The sequence below is a fragment of the Poecile atricapillus genome, chromosome 1, assembly GCF_030490865.1.
Source record: "Poecile atricapillus isolate bPoeAtr1 chromosome 1, bPoeAtr1.hap1, whole genome shotgun sequence".
In the NCBI taxonomy this organism is placed as follows: Eukaryota; Metazoa; Chordata; class Aves; order Passeriformes; family Paridae; genus Poecile; species Poecile atricapillus.
The window spans coordinates 119,791,423-119,811,940 of record NC_081249.1 but is presented as its reverse complement, the minus strand read 5'-3'; the positions used below and the strand labels follow the sequence as shown (position 1 = coordinate 119,811,940).

The window sequence follows — 20,518 nt, the reverse complement described above, 5'->3', positions numbered from 1 at the left end:
GATTTCCTCGTCCCTGCAGCCTGTCCCAGCCCCAGGATGTGCTCTCCTTCTCTTCCTCCTGCACATCTCCAGGAATTATTTGCTCTCCTTCTCTTCCTCCTGCACATCTCCAGGAATGATTTTCTCTCCCTCTCTTCCTCCTGCACATCTTCAGGATAATTTGATTTCCTCATCCCTGCAGCCTGTCCCAGTCTCAGGATGTGCTCTCTCCCTCTCTTCCTCCTGTACATCTTCAGGAATGCAGGAATGATTTCTTCATCCCTGCAGCCTGTCCCAGCCCCAGGATGTGCTCTCCTCTTCCTCCTGCACATCTCCAGGAATGATTTGCTCTCCCTCTCTTCCTCCTGCACATCTCCAGGAATGATTTCTACATCCCTGCAGCCTGTCCCAGCCCCAGGATGTGCTCTCCCTCTTTTCCTCCTGCACATCTCCAGGAATGATTTCCTCATCCCCACAAACAGGGATGCAGCCAGACAAATGCACAAAACACAGGAATTTGTGGCACGCTTTGGGACCTGCCCAGAGGGGTTTTCTGGGAGGAATAGAGCAAAATCAGAACTAGAAAATGTCCCTCTTGCATTTCACTCCCGTCACTTCCACCCCCATCAAACCCAAAGGCTTGGTCAATACTTATGGATTTTCCTCCATGGCTGTGGAGCTGCAGAACACCCCAGGCAAACAGAACAGACAAAAACCTCAGTGTGGAAGATGAGCATCAACAACAGCCAAGATGCCAAGGTGGAGCTGGGCTTAGGACCTGGTTTACACCAGTTCTTCTGTCCAGACACCCAAAGCTGAGAGGCACAGACAAGCCCCAAGCTGAGGTTCTGTGGCCTGGGGGACTGTGCTGGGACAAACCTGACTGACCTTTGGCAGGAGGGATGAGAAAGGAAGGGAACAGAGCTCCTCTGCCCTGTGGCTCATGCTGAGTTCCACCAGCAGCTGCAATCTGGGGGGAAGATGAGGCTGGGAGCACTCCAGGCTTCCCTCGGACTTACAAACCTTTCTAACACTCGATTTTTAGCTAAATGTTCAATGCCTCTCACTTTTGCAGCAAATACATCACCTGCAGGCTGAGCCTGGCAGGTGTTGCCCTTCCAAGGAAAGGTGGAATTGTCAACGTAGCTTAAACTGGGATTTTGTTCTGGGTGCAGCCTCTGGGCTCCTTGAAGAGTCTGGCAGAGGGGAAAATATGAGCTCCAAGTGGCTGCTGGAACACCCAACACATGCTTCTAAAGCTCTGTTCTTCACTAACTAACTCTGTTCTTCACTAACTTCACTAAATTCCCTTGCAGGTCACATTTAACATCCAGAGTTTTCTCTTCAGTTGTTAATGGTATTTAAACCTGAGCTGATGCTCTGAATAAAGCTGTTTTTCTTTCTCTGGAACTTGCATCAAGGAGAGAATTTGGTTTGTTTCTCCATGCCTTCTGAGGGTTTTTGGTGTCTTATCCCTCATTTAAGGGGAACAAAACAAAGTGGAGAAGAAACAGATTTCCCTGCAGGGAATTTTCCTGCCCCAGCTTGGATGTGTCCCCCTGCCATGTGCCTCCACCCATCCTTCCTAGCACCTCTCACCCCAAATTCTGCTGTGCTCTGAGCTACAGCCAGTTACTTCAATGGAGAAAAAAAAAATTAAGCACTTTTTTCTTTTTCTTTCTTTTTTTCTCTGTGATTCTTTCCCAGGCATGCTTGGCATCGTGTCTGCAGGCAAAAGAAATACAGATCTCTCCCTCTGCAGCTCCCCTGAAGTGAACTCGATTGTCCACTGGGTTTTAGACGTGCTTAAAAGTTCCATTTCCACACACTGCACATTTTTATTATGTTTTATTAATAAAGGTGTTGCAGGGTTGGATGTGAGAGCATATATAAGTTTATTTTAGTGCATTCTCTTCAAAATGGAGTTTAAGCACCTTAGGCTCCTTTGTTTGTTGGTTTTAGATAATATTTATATAATATTAGATTTATTATTATCTATAATATATCTAAATATTAGATTATATTTCTGAATCATCAAGGCTTTTATATAAAGAAATAAATAGTCAAAATGAATATACAGAGTGTTAGTTCTTCTTAACATAAGAATTATCACTGGGCTGTTTCCCATGTCTTTCCAATGTTGTCCTGGGTGCAGTTTCTTCTGCTTTGCAAGTCTTGGGTTCAGCTGCTGGGCTTTTTTTATTGTATTGTATTATATTAAATTTTATATATTTCTATTTATATTTATTATATTTATTTATAATTATTTCTAATATTTATTTATAATTATTATATTTATTTATTATGTTTATTCTGGCACTCCCTTCTCTGTACCACCATTCCCACAGTTCTTTATTGTTTCTTTTCCTGGGGTTCATTGTTTGTATCTCCCTGCTTTTGCTGTCATGTTTTGGCTTGCCAAAGCCTGGGAATTTTTGTTGGAATAGAACTTTGCCATAGCTAAAATTTGCCTTTTACTCACTGCATTCTTTATAGCTGCAGAGCTCTTTATTGATAGGGAAGCCATCAACAGAGTTTTGTTCTTGGAAGAAGTAAATGAATTGGTTGGGTTGGGAATTGGAAGTTTTCCTCCTTATCTGCTTTAGGGAGTGAAATGCCAGCAGAACCCGAAATGGCGATGCCTGCTCCAAAACCACATGAAATATTTCCTGTATCCTCCGTTCTTGTGTGCTCCTTTCCAATTTTCCAGACTTTTGCATGAAGGGACCCAGGCTACCAGTGGGAAGCATTCCATCTCTTCTTGAAATGCCCTTTCTTTTTTATATCAAAACAAAACTGTTGCAGGGGAGGGGAGCTGGGAGGGCGGGGTTGGAGCAAAATTGAGGTAAGGCTGCAAAAACTCTGTCTTGGTAGAGCAGGTTGCTGCAGTGCACGAGAACATTTAAAGCACTGAGGGCTTTGGAAGGGAACTTCTTGTCAAAACGTGCATTTGGATGTTATATGCATAAGGTAATTGAAACTTATTTACAGTCAGTTCAGTGGCACTGTGCTTCTCCTCTCCAATTACAGGTGAGTGTTCTCACAGACCAGGTGGAAGCTCAAGGAGAGAAAATCCGGGACTTAGAAATCTGTCTTGAGGGGCATCAGTTGAAGCTGAATGCTACAGAAGAAATGCTCCAACAGGTAAAAATCTGGATTGGAGAGCTTCCTGCACAACCTCCTCCAGCTCTGGGGTGAGCACACATGGTCAGCTCGGCTGCCTGTGTGACAAAAGGATAAAACAGGGAGAAAATTTAAAAAAAAAAAGCTTCTTTTATTGTTCTCCTCCTGCTTTGCACTTCACCCCCCACCCCACCACTCCAATAAATGTTTCTTTGTTTTCCTGTTGCAGAAAGGTTTTACTGGCTGGTTGCATAATGCCGTACGTGGCAGCATGTGAAATGAAAGTATTGTGTCTTATTTGAACTGTGCTGATTTGGACATGGCTGAGTAACTGGTTAGACAGGTTAAATGGATCTAATACATGTAGCAGTTCTGGAATTAAGAGGTTTTATTTAAATGCCTTCTGTTTTCCTATGGCTTTGGAGTTGAACAGGCAGCAATTTGAAATGAATTACTGTATCAAGTCGTGTTCTATAACCATTTTCGCTTCACTTTGCAGCTTTCCCCTTACTTTGATATGAGAAAAAACTTTTAGTATATAAGGACATTTTTTCTTTATTTCAATCAACATTTTCAGGCTGTGTGATTCCATTTTTGCTTTTTGATGTTCTCTGTTGAGGGAGCAGAGCAAATGATAAATTAAATACCTTACAGAACTTGCAGGTCTGTTGATGCCAAAGGTTCTTCCCTGTGCAGTTTGCTGTTCCACTGTTCATGCAGCACAGAGACACTAAAAAGAGATTTGAAACTGTAAATAAGCCTCAAAAATCTATGCCAGAAACTTTTAGGATAGATGCTGTTCTCTATGAGCCTAGCTCTTCTCCCCACACAAATATTTTATGTTCTAAATTTGCTATTTTAGTCCATGTGATATACACAAGCCTTTCTCTGAACTGATCCAAGCTTTAAATTATGATAAGGATCCTTGTGCATATGTATGTAAACAGCAGCAGTTTCTATAAGGTAACATTGCAACCTAAACATTTTAAATGATAATTCTCAGAGGCTCTTGGAAAAAACCTTCCATCTCACACAGTCCAAAATGCTTCCAGCTGGGAAAGGTGGTGTTCTGAGGAGACACCTAAAAATGCAAACAGCGAGTGCCTGTAGTTCTCCAGTGAGATCTGAAGTGAAACTCAAAGAACAGAGATTAATTAAGTGGTGAAAATCTGTTTTCACACTCCAGGAAGGCATTCACAACAGAGTGCAGCAGCTTCCTGCTCCCATCTAAAGCTTCCCCGTGACTTCTGCTAAAACTGTTTATTCTTCCTCTGACTTAAAATTTTTTAAAAATAAAATAAAAATTAAAATAAAATAAAAATTTTTAGATAGTCTTCTGAGGAAGCTGTGAATTTAAAGCCTTATTTGCCAGGACACTGAGGCATCTGAAAATAGAATATGATGTTGCATGAACGTTGCCATTGCAGTGAAAATCTTTGCATCTGCTCGTCTGGCACGAACGGCTAACAAAGCTGATCCTGAAGGGATAAGCTACAAAAGGCTCTACCAAAGCTAAAGAAGTCAGAGAACCTCCAGATTTGTCTAAAATAAGCCTCAAATCTGAATTTTGGTGATAATTTGAATCTGAATTTGCGGTAGCTGTGGTTTCTCCCAGCAGACAGTGGGATATGGGAAACCCAAGTCAGACCTCTCAGCAGTCAGAGAAGTTGAACATTTATTGTCTCAGCAGAGGATCCCATTTAACATCATTCATTCTGAAGGTTCTCTTCTCAATTCATCTTGTTGAAAATATTATCCTCCATGGGGGATGAATTGAGATTTGGGCAGAAGAGAATGACCTGATCAAGGGGTGATTTTGACATCCATGTAAGATATGTGGCCAGTGGACTTTCCTACAGATAATTTGTCAGAACTAGAGTGAGTGTGCGGCCTCAGGGGCTTAAATAGATGGATCAGTCAGGTTTGGGGGAGAATTGAGCTCAGCAGCTGCTGTCCTGCTTTTCAGAATGACTTCTAGAACCCTCTCAGGAGGGGATGTAGTGTAAATTCAGGTTTATTTCATGGCTCTGCTTCCTTATCTACAATATATTGAACTCCACTGATTTTTGTCTTTGTGAACTTAAGTCAGCTGCTCCCTCTAAGTGGAAAATGGAACAATAGAGAATTTAAAAAAAAAAAAAAAGCCCTGTCCTTTTAATTTCAAGAACTATAAGAAGAGTGATTCATAATTAATTCTGTGCAAAAAAAATATGCTTCAATAAAAAAAAATCATCAACTTTAAGATAACCTAATGATGGTATCTGGAAGTTCCACAGCAGAAAGGGTATCTAAGTAGTGCAAAGTAGTTTTTGCTGAATCTGTGCTAGCAGAGACTTGTCAGGGTGGGGTTACTGGCAAAAAATCCTTCTGGCTTATGATTTATGCACAGTTGTTTTGAACCCTGCTGCAAAGCAATCATGGAACCACTTCTGAAACAGCACCTGAAGTAAAAGTTATACAAATAACATCAAGTGGCTGTTTTGGGTGGGCATCCTGGATGGGGAGCAGCAGCAAGAGAGGAGAAAGCCTCATTCTCCTTTCATCCTCCTCCCTCCTCCTGACCTTGTGGTTTCTGCAGACTGATCTGAGACTCAGCAGAGCTGGGAGAAAAAATCAACTTTAGTTTTTTGGTTGTTTTTAGTTTTGTGGTGGTGCTCTGGTGATGGCTGAGTCCAGCAGCTCACAGGACAGGTCACGGTGTGCCAGAAGGGCTTTCAGCTCACTGATGATGGAATCCCAGCCAAGGAAAATGGAGCTCAGCAGCATCTGAGGATCCTGAGGGAGAAATGCCCTGGTGTGCACAGCCACAGGGATGCTCAGTGGCACCAAACACCACATTTCACTTTTGTAAGGACACTTCTCCCACCACAAGTTGTAATGAACAAAAGTCATTCTCCACCTTGAAGGTGTCTGCGTTTTCTTCCTTCCAAAAAAACAAAAGGAAGCAGGCCTTTTCAAAACTCATGAAAACCAGTGGCCAAACATTCCTTTGGTCCTGAGGCATAATTCAGGTTTGGGCCAAGAAACAAGGTCACTCCTCACAGTGTAACAGAAGATTTTCTGGAATATGGCTGGGAGCAAGACACAGGTTTAATCTCGTGGAATTACCTTCCAGTGGGGAATCTGTCCTGCCACTGCTGGCCTGTGTGAGCACCTGCCTTTCCCCTCAGCACATTGTAATGGAGATGTCCAGGAGTAAAATTAAGAAACCTCCTGGAGTTATCCTAGGAAAGCAATTTATGCTGTGACAGTCCATTTCCAGAACAGCAGCTACTTTAAGCTGTAAAGCTACAGCAAGTTTTAGAGAGCAATGATGTGTGTGTTTGTGTCTTGTTGTAAGTCACTTTGTGGCATTACTAAGAACTTTCCTCCAGCCCATTTTAAGAAAGTAATGTATTTTTTGGAGAGGAGAGCGAGCCTTGGGCGGAATCTCCTATCAACATGCTGTAGAATTGGAAAGCAGAAGTCATTTTTGCTCCATAAATTTGCCTGAACTGTCCCATAGCAGAGAGTAGCAGGCATGGGTAACACAGACACAGCAGTGCTGTGGAATCCCTGCTGCCAGCTGAAAAGGGAACCTCCTGCACAAGCACCTTCCACCTCCACAGCTCCTTTCCCTGCATTTCTTGGCAATTATCACGAGCAATTCTAGTTTGTTATCTCTTTGCTACCCCACAGCTGCATTTTATTTATTTAACAGATTGTGATTTCCATTGAAGCTCTCTGGCATGAGGGACAGCAGTTTGCTGTCCTTGCTGTACCTGACCTGAACCACATCCTAGGTGTGCTCTGACCGTGTCTTTGTGCCTTCCAAGTAATTTCTGACACAACCTAGGGGACTCTGGATTGTTTTGTTGTGTGAACACAATTGTGTCTTCAAGTGAATTCTCTTGGTATGAAGGGCTTGGTTTTAGGATTCTCTGTGTCTATTAAAAAGCCACACATAAAACCTGAAATGTTTGGTGCAAACAGGAGTGGGTCTCTTCTCCTGTCATTTTATGGCCCACTTGTGCCTGGGTGAGAGGGCCAGAGGAAGGTGTGCCAGACAGCAGAGAACCTTTTAAAAAGCCTGATGAAAAGAATGCAGGGAGGAGCTGTGTCAGAGTAGGAATTGGATCCAACACAGTGCAGCGTGTACCTGCTCTGGTTTTGCAGCTGTCTCCTGCTCAGGGGTGCCAGAATCCTGCCTTGGTTGCAGGGTATGAATCTGCTGTGTATCTGTTTGCTCCTCAGGAGCTCTTCTGGCTGGAAAAAACCATTCCTTCAACTTTAAGTTGCCTGAGTTATCTGATCTTAGACGAATTTCAGCACTTGTTTATAGCACAGGGGAGCTTCTTGCCAGCAGCTGGCTCGGTGTTTCAGATTTTGAAGTGAGCTCTGGTCGAGCTCTGAGGTTTTCAGAGCTCCCAAGCTGTGCAGCTTTATCTCTCCAGGTGAGCCTCCCCCTGCTTTTCTCTTTCACAGTTAACGTGGGCAGGAATCTGCTCCTCAGGGCTGCTCAAGCTGGCAGGGCTGTGGCAAAGCTCTGTCCTTAACCATAAAATGGGCAAATGATGGATTGGAGGGCTGTAATTCCCTGCCTGCTGCTGCCTTGCACCATTTCATGGTGGTTGCACACGTACATCGCTCTCAGCTGTGTTTCCAGCTAAGCAAATATCTTATTTCTGCCACAGCTGACACACAGCACTTGAGAAGTGCAGCCCTCATTGGGGCTGCTTCTGCCTGCATTTTGCTTCCCAGGTAGGTGGCTTGGTCTGTCTGTGTCTCTCAAGGCTTTTAATAAGGGATGAAAAATAAGGAATTTTTCAAATGTTGTATTTTGTACAAGTGCAAAATGGGATATTTGGGTTTATTGGGTTTTTTTCTTCACCTCCTCACTTGACTAAAATCTTACTTATGGTTTCTCAATCAGTGCGTGGCGTGATTGTTTCTTCTGTTTTGTGGAGAGTTAAATATCCTGGAGTTTTCTGTGCTTACAGCTGAGAGTCCAAAATATTGTACTTGAAAACTCCTCTTTTCAAGCTATTTTTGCCACGTTATATTCATAAACTGCTTTATAAGAATTATATATTTGCAAGACAACTAAATGTGGGAGTGAGATATTCAGCATGTGCTACAGCTTCATTGGGAATATTGGAAAGGTTGATTAAGTACCTTAGAAATCTCTACAGTGTGAGTTTTAAAAAGTGTGTTGTGTTTGGAAATAGTTTGCTGTTCTTTGATGTGTCTGGCACACGTATATCATCGCTTCTGCACGCCTCCTCACTTTTTAAAGTTAAAAGCTGAGTTTAGAAAAAGGACTCCAGGAAGGTAAATTGCACTCACATAGTAAAGTGTAAATTTACATTTTTAATTTTAAATTTTGCCATTTTAAAACTAAAAACAAGTGTCTTGTTTCTAAAGAAGAGTCCCTAGGATGTGTTCTATATCTGTTCTGTTTCTCAGCTAAGATCCTCCTAAAGCTGCTACAGCCTAAATTGCCATTTTGCCTGTCTTATATTATCTTTTTTTTTTTGCTTTCAAACCAATAACGTAAATTTGTATTTTCCTTTCTTGCAATTGCATATTTATTCTGGCTGAATTCAAGTTGCATCATACCGCTGAAATACACTATAATTTCTCTGTAACAAAATGGTTCACATTCTTAATGAGCTGTTCACTGTGAGCATCTGCTTGAGGATGAAAATAATTGCTTCCAGATGTTCCTGTTTCAAGAGGAGACATTTACTTTAAAGGGCACTTGCTTTCAAAGCAGAAGTTGGGTCCTGTGGATGCGGGAGGAGTTGTCAGCTGTTTTAAATCACTGCAGCTCCATTGAAAACAAACCAGGGCTGCTTCGCTGCTCTGCCTATTTTAAGTCACGAGGTCCATGCCAGTTCACCCCAGCTGAGAATCTGATCCCCCAGCTTCAGAGCAAATTGTAAAATTTCATTTGAGCTGATTTAAAAGCAAAACAAAGCCAGACAGCTGCCTTGGTGCTGGCTCGTTCCAGGTGCTGGCTCCGTGTTCACACAGAGCTCCTGAGCTCGGGGTGAGAGGAGTGAGTGTGGATTGCTCTCCACTGCATAACTGAGGGTAATTTAGGGGTCTGGAGGAAAAATAAGGAGTAAAGCCAGATGGTGCACTCAAAGGATAGATCTTTTGTTTAAAATCCCTAGAGGGATGCTGTGGCTCCTTGCCTTATTAAGAAATCTTCCCCCCATATCATGGAATGCCATGTCAGTGTCCAAAAAAAATCCTAAATGTTGTTTTAGCTCAAAAGTGAATAGAGCCTGTCCATGGGGCCAGAGCTGCCTCATCCTGCCTGTCTTTCTGATGTTCTGTGGCCTTATTTCATATCAAAGCTCCCATTTTTAACTCTGCCTTAACCTGCAGCAGTCTCCTATCTCAAGAGCTGTGCAGAGCCTGTCCCAGTCTGGACTGGGATGTGCCTCTGAAACCCCTGAAAATTGGCTTTTTTCTGGAAGACAGAGGAGTTATGTGTAATTATAATTGTAATTTATAATCACCTGTGTAGAAAGCAGCTCCTCCTGGGGTTTCATTAAGAGGCTGCCTCTTAGAGTTTCTCAATCAGAAAAGGCAGTGCAATACCTTTCCCTGATGAGTGCTTGATTTATTTCATTGGGAGAAGAAAAAGAAAGGAAAAAAGCCAAAACCATGAAGTTACATTTCTGTTCATTTTCCCATCCATCCCCAAATATCATTGCCAATGTCAGCAGGAATGGGCATGGCACTGGGAATAGTGGGTGGTTTAGATAATTGGTGTTGCAATACAGATGCAAGTTTGGTACGATTTTTAATTTGTGCAATATTCCCCACCAGACTAAAATAACTTACATGTGGAGCAGATTTTGAAATAAACTTTAACTCTGTACTCTTTGAAATAACCTTTGTGGTTTGCCCAAGCTGTGGTGTACAATGTACTCTACAGTTTGGGGCAGAGGAGATGAGAAAAGGGTGCAGGACGTGGTGATTTCTGATCCTTCAGTAACACCAGGTCCAGATTCAACTTCAGTTCAATCACTCCATGTGAGTCTGCTTTGATTGTGGGAGTCATATGATCAACACACTAGTGGGATTTATGAGTTATCATAAAACATTTTAACCATTTGGAAGCCTGCATTCTCCTGTTAAAAATCGATTAGCCACTTGGGAAATTGTGAATTTTTCAGGAAGGCTCAGACTCCCGATGGGGCTTTTTTTCTTTTTGAAAACAGAGGTGACAGAGGCATTTGATTATATGTTATACACTCTGTTAAATTTTGGATGGTTTCTTGCCTTGGCTTTCCTGAAAAATGAATGATTCAGTGAAGGTGTGAATGTTGATGCTGATATGACTCCACCCAAAGCATATGTGCTCTGCAATCTGGAAAACAAACTTGGGGCACACAAGCAAAAGCCACTAGGAGCTGGTTTTCCTTTAGAGTGTTTCTTAGTTTAGACCTTGCCTTCTGGGCTCCTGTTAGGACATTTCACCCACTTCAGTTCCCTCCAGCAAAAGCCAGAAGGTACTACAGGGTGTAAGTTACTATTTGTTGGTGCTGCTTGCTTCTGCTACTCAGTTTGGGTTCAGGTGCTCATCCTGCAATACATCCTTTATTGGAAGGATTAACAGTCCTTAATTATTATTAAATATTAAGGATTAACAATCTGAAGGTCTGCAAGGTAATCCTAAACCATCCCTTGGGCTGATGAGTGTTTTAGGAAGACGCCAACTCTTTTGTAATGTGCCATTATTTAGGTTTGGGTCTGTTCAGCCTTAGTATTGTTCTTGATTTCATGTCTAGCCCAGGGATTAACTTTGCCACACATTTGCCTTGAAAACAGGAGTGGGACAGGGTGGTTTGGTGATTAACACAGAACATTTAGATGAAAACAACTTGCAGCACTTGAGAAACACGCTGAGGGTTCAAACTGAGGGTTTAATGTGAATGAAATACATGGCAGGCTGTCAGTGCTCACATAAATAACTGGGGAAAATGTTGTGTTCTGCTCTCAGGAGCTGCTGAGTCGCACATCTCTTGAGACCCAGAAGTTAGACCTGATGGCTGAAGTTTCAGACCTGAAGATTAAGCTGGTTGGAATGGAAAAGGAGCAGAGTGAATATGAGGAGAAACAGAACAAAGCTGAGGTGAGTTTTTTCCACTGGCTTGTTTTAACTCTTTTCCATCATGTGTCCGTGGTGCTCTGCCCCACACCTGAGCTTTTGGGCTGAAATCAGCAGGGAACAGGATTTTCCTGTGAATTCAGGGAGTAGTACCATGGTGTATTTTTGCAGAAAACACTGCCAGGGATGCCACAAGCACTGAGGTTGGGGATTTTAATGTCTTTGTGTCACTTGGGAGGGCATTTGCCTCCAATGTCTCTTTCCCCTTGTGGCTGCATAATAAATAGTGCCAAAAAACATCATGGGCTGGAGGCAATTCCAGCCCTTGGTCCCTTTCAGATGTGGGAGAGTTCTGGACATCAAAGGAGCTTTGGGTCTTGCTGTATTGGTTAAAAAAGAGAGTATGGAACAGAGAATTCATCTGAGCAACATCCACATCGTGGTGGTGAGCAGCAGGTGGGAGCTGGGGAGGAAAGAGAGAAATTCATACAAATTGCCATGTGTTGTCCTACTCAGTGGTGCTGTAAGGGGACCAGCTAGCAGGATAGGACTGCCTGGAAAGGAAGGATTACTGGGTCTGGGATCTATACATTACTGATTGAACAAAACAAAAAAACAAACAAAAAAACCCCACAAAAACAAACAAAAAAAAAAAAAACAGAAAAAAACCCAACCAAACTCTGTTCCATGTTGATTTAGGAGAATATGAAATCCAGGCAGCACCAGGAACTGTTTGCTCTCCACAATTCTGCCAGTGGAATAGGTGATAACTGTGCATCATTACGTAGCTCATTTGGGGTGTGTTTGCTTCCAGCTTATTTACCCTCTGAAGTTTTCTTTAGAGATTCAAAGATAACATAAAGAGAGCGATCTCTGGCAGAACCTGCAAGCCAGAGAGGCACCAGCTGCTGGCTTTTACCACCTGTGGCCCTTCTTGTGCTCTTCCAGGTGTAATTTTCACCTGAAAAATTGTGAAAAATTTTTTTCACAGTTGAAAAATTGTGTAAATTTTTCAATTTGTGTACCTTGTGTACCCTGAGCACTCTCAAGCTTCCCAAAAATCTGCACAGGTCTGAGCAGCACCTGCTGGCTCCAGCCTGCTCCCAGTGTGGAATTCAGGAATGGTTTAGGCAATCCTTGCAGGCACAGCCTGGCTCCTGGACAGCAGTGCAGATTTTGGGGTGTGTTTTTATGGACAGCACTTGGGGGTGCCTGGGAGCTGTAAAATTCTGCAGGTGAGGTGTGTGTGCCCCCTCGGGTGGAAAAGCTGAGCTCTGAACAGCCTGGGTGGCATTGCCAAGCCACAGGGACACGTTCCTGCTGAGATGGAAAAGGATCCTGATCTGATGGAAAAGCTGAGAATCCTCGTGTGGAGCCTGCTCTGAATTATTAAACCCGAGGTGGGGTTGGGTTTCTGGAGTGCTGAAAGTGGCACAGCTTTGCGAGGGGAAAAAATGGGTGTTCTAAGGAAAGCTGTGGGAAACAAAACCAGTTTTTGGTTTGCTTGCTGAGTTATTTGTGTATTTATTTCAGATTCCCCTCAATAAGCATTAATCTCATTTATCAGGAGTTGCTATCAATCAGATTGGATGTTTAGTTGAATTCTAATGCTTTAACCCTGTTTCTGCTCCTTTTCCTGTAAATTACACTAATTTTTCAATACAGACACAACTTCAAACATCAGAATGGAATTTATGAATTAGTTAATTTTCTTTCTTAGACTACATCTTTGACAAAACCAGTCTGCCTGTAGTTTGCTCTTGGTTTTTGCATCCAGCAGTTAAACCATTTTAAACAGCTCATTCACAATACTTCATGGCTGACCCTGCAATTTCTAAATATAAGAATGGAGCTTAAAAAGTTTAAAATTCAGTGTGGCATTGCAGGATCATTCAGCTCAGCCATGTTTTCTCTGTGCTCTAATTTTGTCGGTTTATTTCACAGCAGCTGTTTGCAGTCACTTAGAACTCATCTGCAGAATTATTTTTCTGCTTGGGCTGGGAGGAAAGGGAGCAAATTAAAGCATCCTTCTGAATATGAGCAAGTTTTAATGTGTAAGATTGGTTTCACTCTATCTGGTGCAGCTGTCATTTAGGTTTGGTTTTAGCTAGCAGCAGAGAGTTTATCAAGCATCTCGAACCTCCTCTCAAAGGTATTGATTTCACACTGAATGCCACTTGTCTCTGGCTCTTCAAAAGCACATGCTAAATATAAAGTGTCCTTTATTTATATATATTACAGAGGGGCCAGGAGAATAGCTGCTTGTGCGTGGGCTATGTCACTCCTGGCTTTGTCATTTTCATTCCTTTTCTGGGGAATAATGTCCTACTTTTGACAAAATAATGCCATGAAGGCTTCTGGAGCCTCACCTGAGGGGGTTGTGTAGCTTTCCTCTTATCCTAGAAGCCTCAGAAATTTTTAAAATGTGTTTTTCTTAATGTAGCAAGGTATGAGGAAGCAGCACTGTCAAAAGATTTATGGTTGCCCAGATGTCTGCTCTACCTGAATGTGGGAAAGAGACTTTGTCTGTCCTGCCTCTTCCTTTTGTGCCATGGCATAAGTCTGTGGGCTTGGCTGTAAGCTGCTGGCAGGTATTTTGTGGCTCTTGTAACTTCTGAATTAAATATCTAGTGCAGAGCTACTTGCAATTCCAAAGAAACCTGAGCCACTGACTGGCTCTGGGGAGTCTGCTGCGCTGTCCCACCCGAACCAGGGCGCTGTAGTTATTGTTAATAAGTGTTTGTGCTGTGGAGGAACCTCAAAAAGGCCTTTTCTGCCTCAAAACTGGAAAGAACTGTGAAGGCAGGAGCTGGAGCTGAGCTGGGATGAGGATTTCTGCCATTTCTGTACTCCCTGTGGGCAGTCTGTGGATGCAGAGTGTTTCCCTTTCCCCTTCTCTAATGGCACAGGGGAGAATTGCAAGGTGGCAGCAGAGGAGTTTCTGGTTCCCCCCTGTCCCCCCAAGCAGAGCAGCTGCCAGAAATCCCTGTTGGAGCTTCCCTTCTCCACATTCTTTTGGGGTTTAACAGAGCTCTTACCAAAAAGCAGCACAGACCAAACCTTGGTGCCCAAAAGAAAGAGATGGGAGAGTGTGTCCTGTCCCTTCCAACCCCAGCTGCTCTGGGAGGATGGCAAAAAAACCCAAAGCTAACCCTCATTTATGTCCATTAAAGCTTTGTTGGGTGAAGGAGGATGAGCATCAGATACTGTGATCCTGACTGAGCACAAATGTATAAAGTAAAATGTATGTAATGGCTTTTCTGAATTTCATCTTAAGCTCAGTGAGCTGGAAAATCTCACTTGGATGAAACTCTTCTGTGTGAGTTAGGTAAATCTTGGTGGGTGCTGTTCCTGCCCTTGCTGTTCCCCAGCTCTAAGACTCCTGATTTTACTGCAGAATTGAGGTAACAGAAGGATTGTTGGCAGCTCTAATGAAGAAAACAATAAATAAAATGATTTGCCACATCATCTGTTGTTCTGTCCACTGAAATCTTCTTCTCTCCTTTGGATTAAAGATGGATTAAACTCCTCAGATTTGCTCCACTTGAGGAGATTGAGAAACCACAAAACTTCTGTTATTAATGTGCATGGAAGCTAAGAGCAAGGCACTTCAAACTTGTGAGAGCTGTAAAAATACTCAGTGCTCTTTGCTACAGAGTTGGGGAATTTAGGTGAAATACCATCTAGATTTTCATACTTTGCTTTGCTTTCTAAGCTGGATTTTTCATGTGTGTGTACCACTGATACACACAAATCCAAGAAGCTGGCCAGCAAAACAATGCACTTTAAAATAATTACTTTATCTTCTGTGTTATCCTCCTGATTTCTCCTGCATCTACTGTTTAACTCCTCCTCCACGTCAAGATCCTGCCCAGATAGAGAGAAGAAATGGAGTTATTTTCCTGCCCCCTGCTAGGCCTGGAAACAGAATTACTTTGCTCATAAATTCTGTGCATAAATTCTGAAAGAGAAGGCTGCAGCCCCAGCTGAGCACTTTGCAGTTTCTTCCCACTGGATGCTTTGGAAGTGCAAATGAATGCAATCAAGCCCCACTTCAGCAAAAGCTCACCTCTGAGCCAGCATATTAAAATCTGTGCCAAATCATCCCTCACGTGACTGTAAAACTTTCCAAAAACAGTTTCTGATCTTAACTTCAGAGTCAGAATCATGAATTAGGCTGGAATGTGGATTCAGCTCCATGTAAACTGTGCCTTTGTGCAGTGTTCCAGGTTTACACTCATTCACATCTACTTTATCAGAAAGGAAATACATAATCTGTCCATTTTTAGTTTGCCTTTGATGTGCTTCACATAGTCCTTTGTGCTTCAACTGTAGAAATATATTTTTTTTGCATAATTTTTTTCTCACCTGTCTATTTTTTTGTCTTTTTTTTTTTTTTTTCCCCCTTTCCTCCCGTGTTTTCAGTCAGTTGTGAACCTGATCAGTGACCTGCAGGAGCAGATGTGTAGACTGCAGCTGGAAATTAATAGTAGGATCCAAGAAAGGAAGTCTCAAGATAGGAAAGCAGAGCTGACCCCCAATGGTTCTCCCTGTGGTGCAGGAGCAGTAGAGCCTCTGGGCCAGAAGAATTGCTCTCGTTGTGAAGTACGAGCAGCACCCTTGGCAGAATCCTCTGCATTGCCTCTTCCCTCTCTTGCACAGACTAAATTCCACTAACCAGAGCTGCCCTGGGAATGTTTTGGCATTAATCTTCGTGGCTTCCATTAGCAAAGAGTGAGAGTGCCATAAAAAAATGACCCAAAAAAAAATAACCTCCCACCCCAGACTCTCCACCCTAATTCCTAGGACAAATTTGGTCGCTGTTGATGGCCCTCTACCAAAGCACAGAAATCTGTAAAACCCAATCACCCCTTTCAGCTTTTTCACAGTTTCCATTTCACTTATAAGTCTGCAGTGCTGGTGTGGGGTTTTTTTTTGGGATTTGGGGGTTGGCATTTGTCTGATGTGCAGCATGCTGGCATGGTTTGGTAGTTTGCTACTTTTCCTCGTGATGATGATGCCACCCCAGCTGTGCTTAAACACAAATTATTGATTCCTGGAGATCTTAAAAGCTTAACACAGGTATAAAACACTTTCAGCTAAGACTCTCTGACATTTACCCTTTCTTTTTCTATCCAAAAGAGCCATGGTAAAAATAATCTGCTTGTACTTTTAAAACAGCAGATCCAACACAGTTTTGTTTATTCCCTGACATTAGCAGCTGCCAGAATTTACATAACAGAACCTGATCAAAAATGTGTCACATAAATGGTTTCATTTCACTGAAGATAGAATGATACTGGTATGCCAAGAAAAAATCCTTTTAATATTTTACTTTGAATCAGGTTGTTGCCACATCTCTTTGGTGAAATTTGCATGCCCAGTACTCGTAAGTAATCTGCCTGTATTGTGGGGGATTTTTTTTCAGTAATTCCTCTCATAGGTTTATATTTTAAAAATAACTATTCTGCATTTTACACCTATTTTGAAAACAGTGCTGCTGTTTCTGGACTTGTGTTTGTGCAGAGCTGCTCAATGGACTATTAGAACTACAAGCTGTAGGCTGGAGAAATAATCTGAGAGTCAAATCTAGGAGTCATTCCAAATAAATCCTACTGAAATCCAAGATGAAAGTGTGGTGCTTAATGTGTGTGCTGTGCAGGAGTCCAAAATTGGGATCCTCCCCCAAACTTTTCCCTTCTTCGGTTCATTTTGAGACATTTTGTCTTGTCAGAGCTCCATCGAGGTTTTAATAATATTGTCCTTTAGAATGGGCAAGATCCAGTTCTGTCAAGGTGTGGGAGAAAGGATATTTAAGGGAAAACTTCTTTGAGTAGGTCACAGTTTTTAGTGTGGAGGTTCCAGTGTTGAGCACCGTGTGGTTCATGCATGAGCTGTAATTCAGAACTGTGAAAAATTAATATCTGCCAGAAAAAAAACAAACAAACAAAAAAAACCCTTACCTTTAATTTTAATTAAAAATTTCCTTCTTCCTCTGCAGGGTTTGTTACAGGAGCTCAGACACCTGAAAATTAAAGTGGAAGAACTGGAAAATGAAAGAAATCAGTATGAGTGGAAATTGAAAGCGACTAAAGTAAGCAGAGTCCTTGGCATTTTCTAACTGCAGGCTTCTATCAGCTGGGAAGGGATGTGCTCCCCTTCTCATCAATATTTACTTTTCTGCCATTTACCTTGTGGCAGGGTAGCTATGAAGTCAAGAATTCTTTAACCAGGTTTGGGATAAATCCCTTGGTTTGAAGGTGTTGTGGTTTCCTTCGTGCCCTTTGCTCCCTCCGTGCACTTTTCAGTCGGGTGCTCCTTGCAATTCTTATTTTAGGAAACCACAAAAGGCATTTTGACTTGCAAAGAGCTGCTCAGAGTAAAGGCTTCTTTGAAGGCTGGATTTGTGTAATGGTGACAAGCCTCTGTGGGATTCACTTTCCAGCCTGAAGAGACATGCAAAGTTTGTTGGGTGTTTGCTTACTGTGGAATTTGTTTTCATAGAAATTTATCCCAGAATACACCATGAGATCACCTGCTTTGTGTATATCACACTGCACTTACACTCCTGTTGACCTTAAATCCTGCAAAGCTGTTGGATCATAATCCTGGACAAACCTGACATGTTAAATACTTAATCATTTTCCCCAGTAATTAATTTTTCTAGAGGAACATTCTCTCTGCTATTCCTAGTTTGAATTTTTAGCCCTTTTCCACTAGATTAAAAAGCACCACACGATTTTTCCTTCTTGTGCTTTAATCACATCTCCTTTCTTTTGTGTAACAATCCCTGCTTATATCAATGACTGACTCTTGAGTTCTGGTTGAATCTTGGAGAAACATTTCAAATTATTAAACTGAATTTTCTATTTAATGCTTGACAGCTTGATCCAGACATGACAAACAGCTATTATTTGTATTAGCATTTCTTTCTTTTGAGAATTCTTGGATGAATAACAGAATGTTGCTGTCATGTCTTTTTTTTTCTCATGAAGATAATAGTTCTTCAATCCATGAAAATGTTTTCTCTGACGTGGTGGAGATGAACAGTCTTTGGGAAAATATTTTCTCAAGCAGTGTGTGGCCAGCTGCCAAGGCAGATAGAAATTATGGAAAAATGTAGGAGCAGAAGGAAAATGGGAAAGAAGAATCATAAAACTCACTGAGGGAGAGAAGATGCAGGACTGGAAAGGAAGAAAAGTACAAGGAACGAGAGAGGAAGAAGAAAAATAATCAAAGAATTAGACTTTAAGGGAAAAGAGAGCTTTTAAAAGAGCTTTGAGATCGAGTAGACCAGGGGAGGCAAACCCAGATCTGGTATGAAGAAGTCTTCAAGCTTTTATTTTCCAGTTGTTCCAGCTTCTTAGATGAGAAACTGGAATATATCCATGGCTGGATATAAAAAGCATATTAGTCAGTGGGAAGTGTAGGAGCCCTTCAGAGGTGCAGCAAGGCAGATTCTTCTATTCCACGTGGAATTTTAGGCAGAGCAGTGACATTATCCTGCAGTCCAACCCCTTGCTTCGTGGTAAAAATGAGTTTGTGTGTTAATTAATCTGTGTTTGTCCCTGTTTGGGTAATGTTGTCTGGTGTTTTGTGTCTTTCCGGCTTTATTTTAGTATTTTGGGAAGCTGGCCACATTCATGATTTTTGTTTTGTCCTTGTTCTTTGGTTTCTTTCTTCCTTTTTTACCCCTTTTTTTTGTTTGTTTCTTTTTTTGTCCTTTATCTGCAAGGAGGTTTTGTGTGCTTTTACAGGGCAAAAGCAGAACGTTGACACCCAGAGGTTCTGAGACTTCTGAAGAAAATCTTATCAAACTGACTTAGCAAAATATGCTGGTAGCAGTTTTTCTCATCAATACAAAAACCAGATCAGAATCACTGAGTTTCAAGCTGAACAATCACAGAATTCTTCTCCCTCTGTCTTGCTGAGCTCTTTCATGTGGGATTTTCTATCCAAATCCAGGGGCAGCCCTAAATTTCCAGAAAATATAAATGAACACCAGGATTTTGTTGTATGTCTGTTGTTGCTTTCCAGGCTGTGCTTTCCTGCTATCCTCTTTGGTGTTTTGAGGAAAAACAGTTTTGTTATCTTGCTGAGAAGGCTCAGCATTAATAGATTTTTTATTATTATTATTATTATTATTATTATTATTATTATTATTATTATTATTATTTCTTATTATTTTTGTTATTATTAATAATAATTATTATTTATTGATGTTACTATTGATATTAATTATATTATTTATATTAATAGTGTTATTTTTGATATTATTAATATTTTCTTAATATTAATAATATTATATCTATATATTTATATATATACACTTATTAGTATAAGTAGTAACTAGGATTAAAAATAACCACTATCTGTTTAAAAATCCTTTGATATCTTTTAGAGGTCTTCATGCAGAGTTTGAGTTCCCTATAATAGCTATTATTATTATTATTATTATTATTATTATTATTATTATTATTATTATTATTCCAACTTTGTAGCATTGAGAGCTTTCCAGAGTTTCCTTACCTGCATAAATCCTTGGAAATTTTACCTTTCTCTATGTCTGTCTCCTCCAAGAACTAACTGCATAGGGAAAAATGAAATTGTCTAGCAGCAATAGCAGCATAAATAAATATGTCCAGCTGTTTGTGAAATATCCTGAGTTGGTAACTGGCCTCAACCACAGGTGCATGCTCTGAAATCTTCTCATTCCAGGGACAGAATCCCAGAAACTGAGGGTGGGGAAGTTATTCTGACTTTCCTGGGCTCTTTTTCAGGCTGAGATTGCGCAGCTGCAGGAGCAGCTGGCTCTCAAGGATGCAGAGATAGAGCGCTTGCAAAGTCAGCTCTCCAGGACCTCCTCCTACACTGAAGTGGCAGAAAGAGGTAAGAGGAAAAGAACCAAAATTAAGAATTCAGAACCCTACTTGGACTTTGCTTTGGTGGCAGCTTGGCTCAGGATTGCAAAGGGATACAAAGAAATGCAAGAATGGACTTAAGATTAATTAAATTAACTCTGTTTTGGTAAAGGCCTTCAATGTGTGAAATTCTATTCCAGTCTAGAGGCAGCACAAATTGAAACAAGCACAAGGCCCTGAAATTTTTTCTGCAGGTGTTTCATTTATAGTTGTAAAGACTCATTGTAGTTCAATGGGAATTTATTTTTCAGGTATACCTTGAAAATGTCTTTGAAAAATCTTTAGAGTTTCTGGTTTTTAAGGATAAAAGCCTAATGTTTCATCCTAAAACATAAAAAAAAGAGAGTCTTAACTTCCTTTCTTCAAGGCTGTGTCTCATCCAGCTCCC

General features: G+C 41.4%; 1 protein-coding gene across 1 annotated transcript in view; it reads left to right on the top strand.

Annotated features, from left to right (window-relative positions):
• PPFIBP2 (PPFIA binding protein 2) overlaps positions 1–20,518 on the top strand; it is a 99,731-nt gene that overhangs the window by 57,446 nt on the left and 21,767 nt on the right. The window contains 5 exon segments of the mRNA XM_058830193.1: positions 3,010–3,123; positions 11,102–11,233; positions 15,635–15,814; positions 17,211–17,303; positions 19,990–20,098. Of these exon segments, the coding sequence (XP_058686176.1) occupies positions 3,010–3,123; positions 11,102–11,233; positions 15,635–15,814; positions 17,211–17,303; positions 19,990–20,098 (628 nt within the window).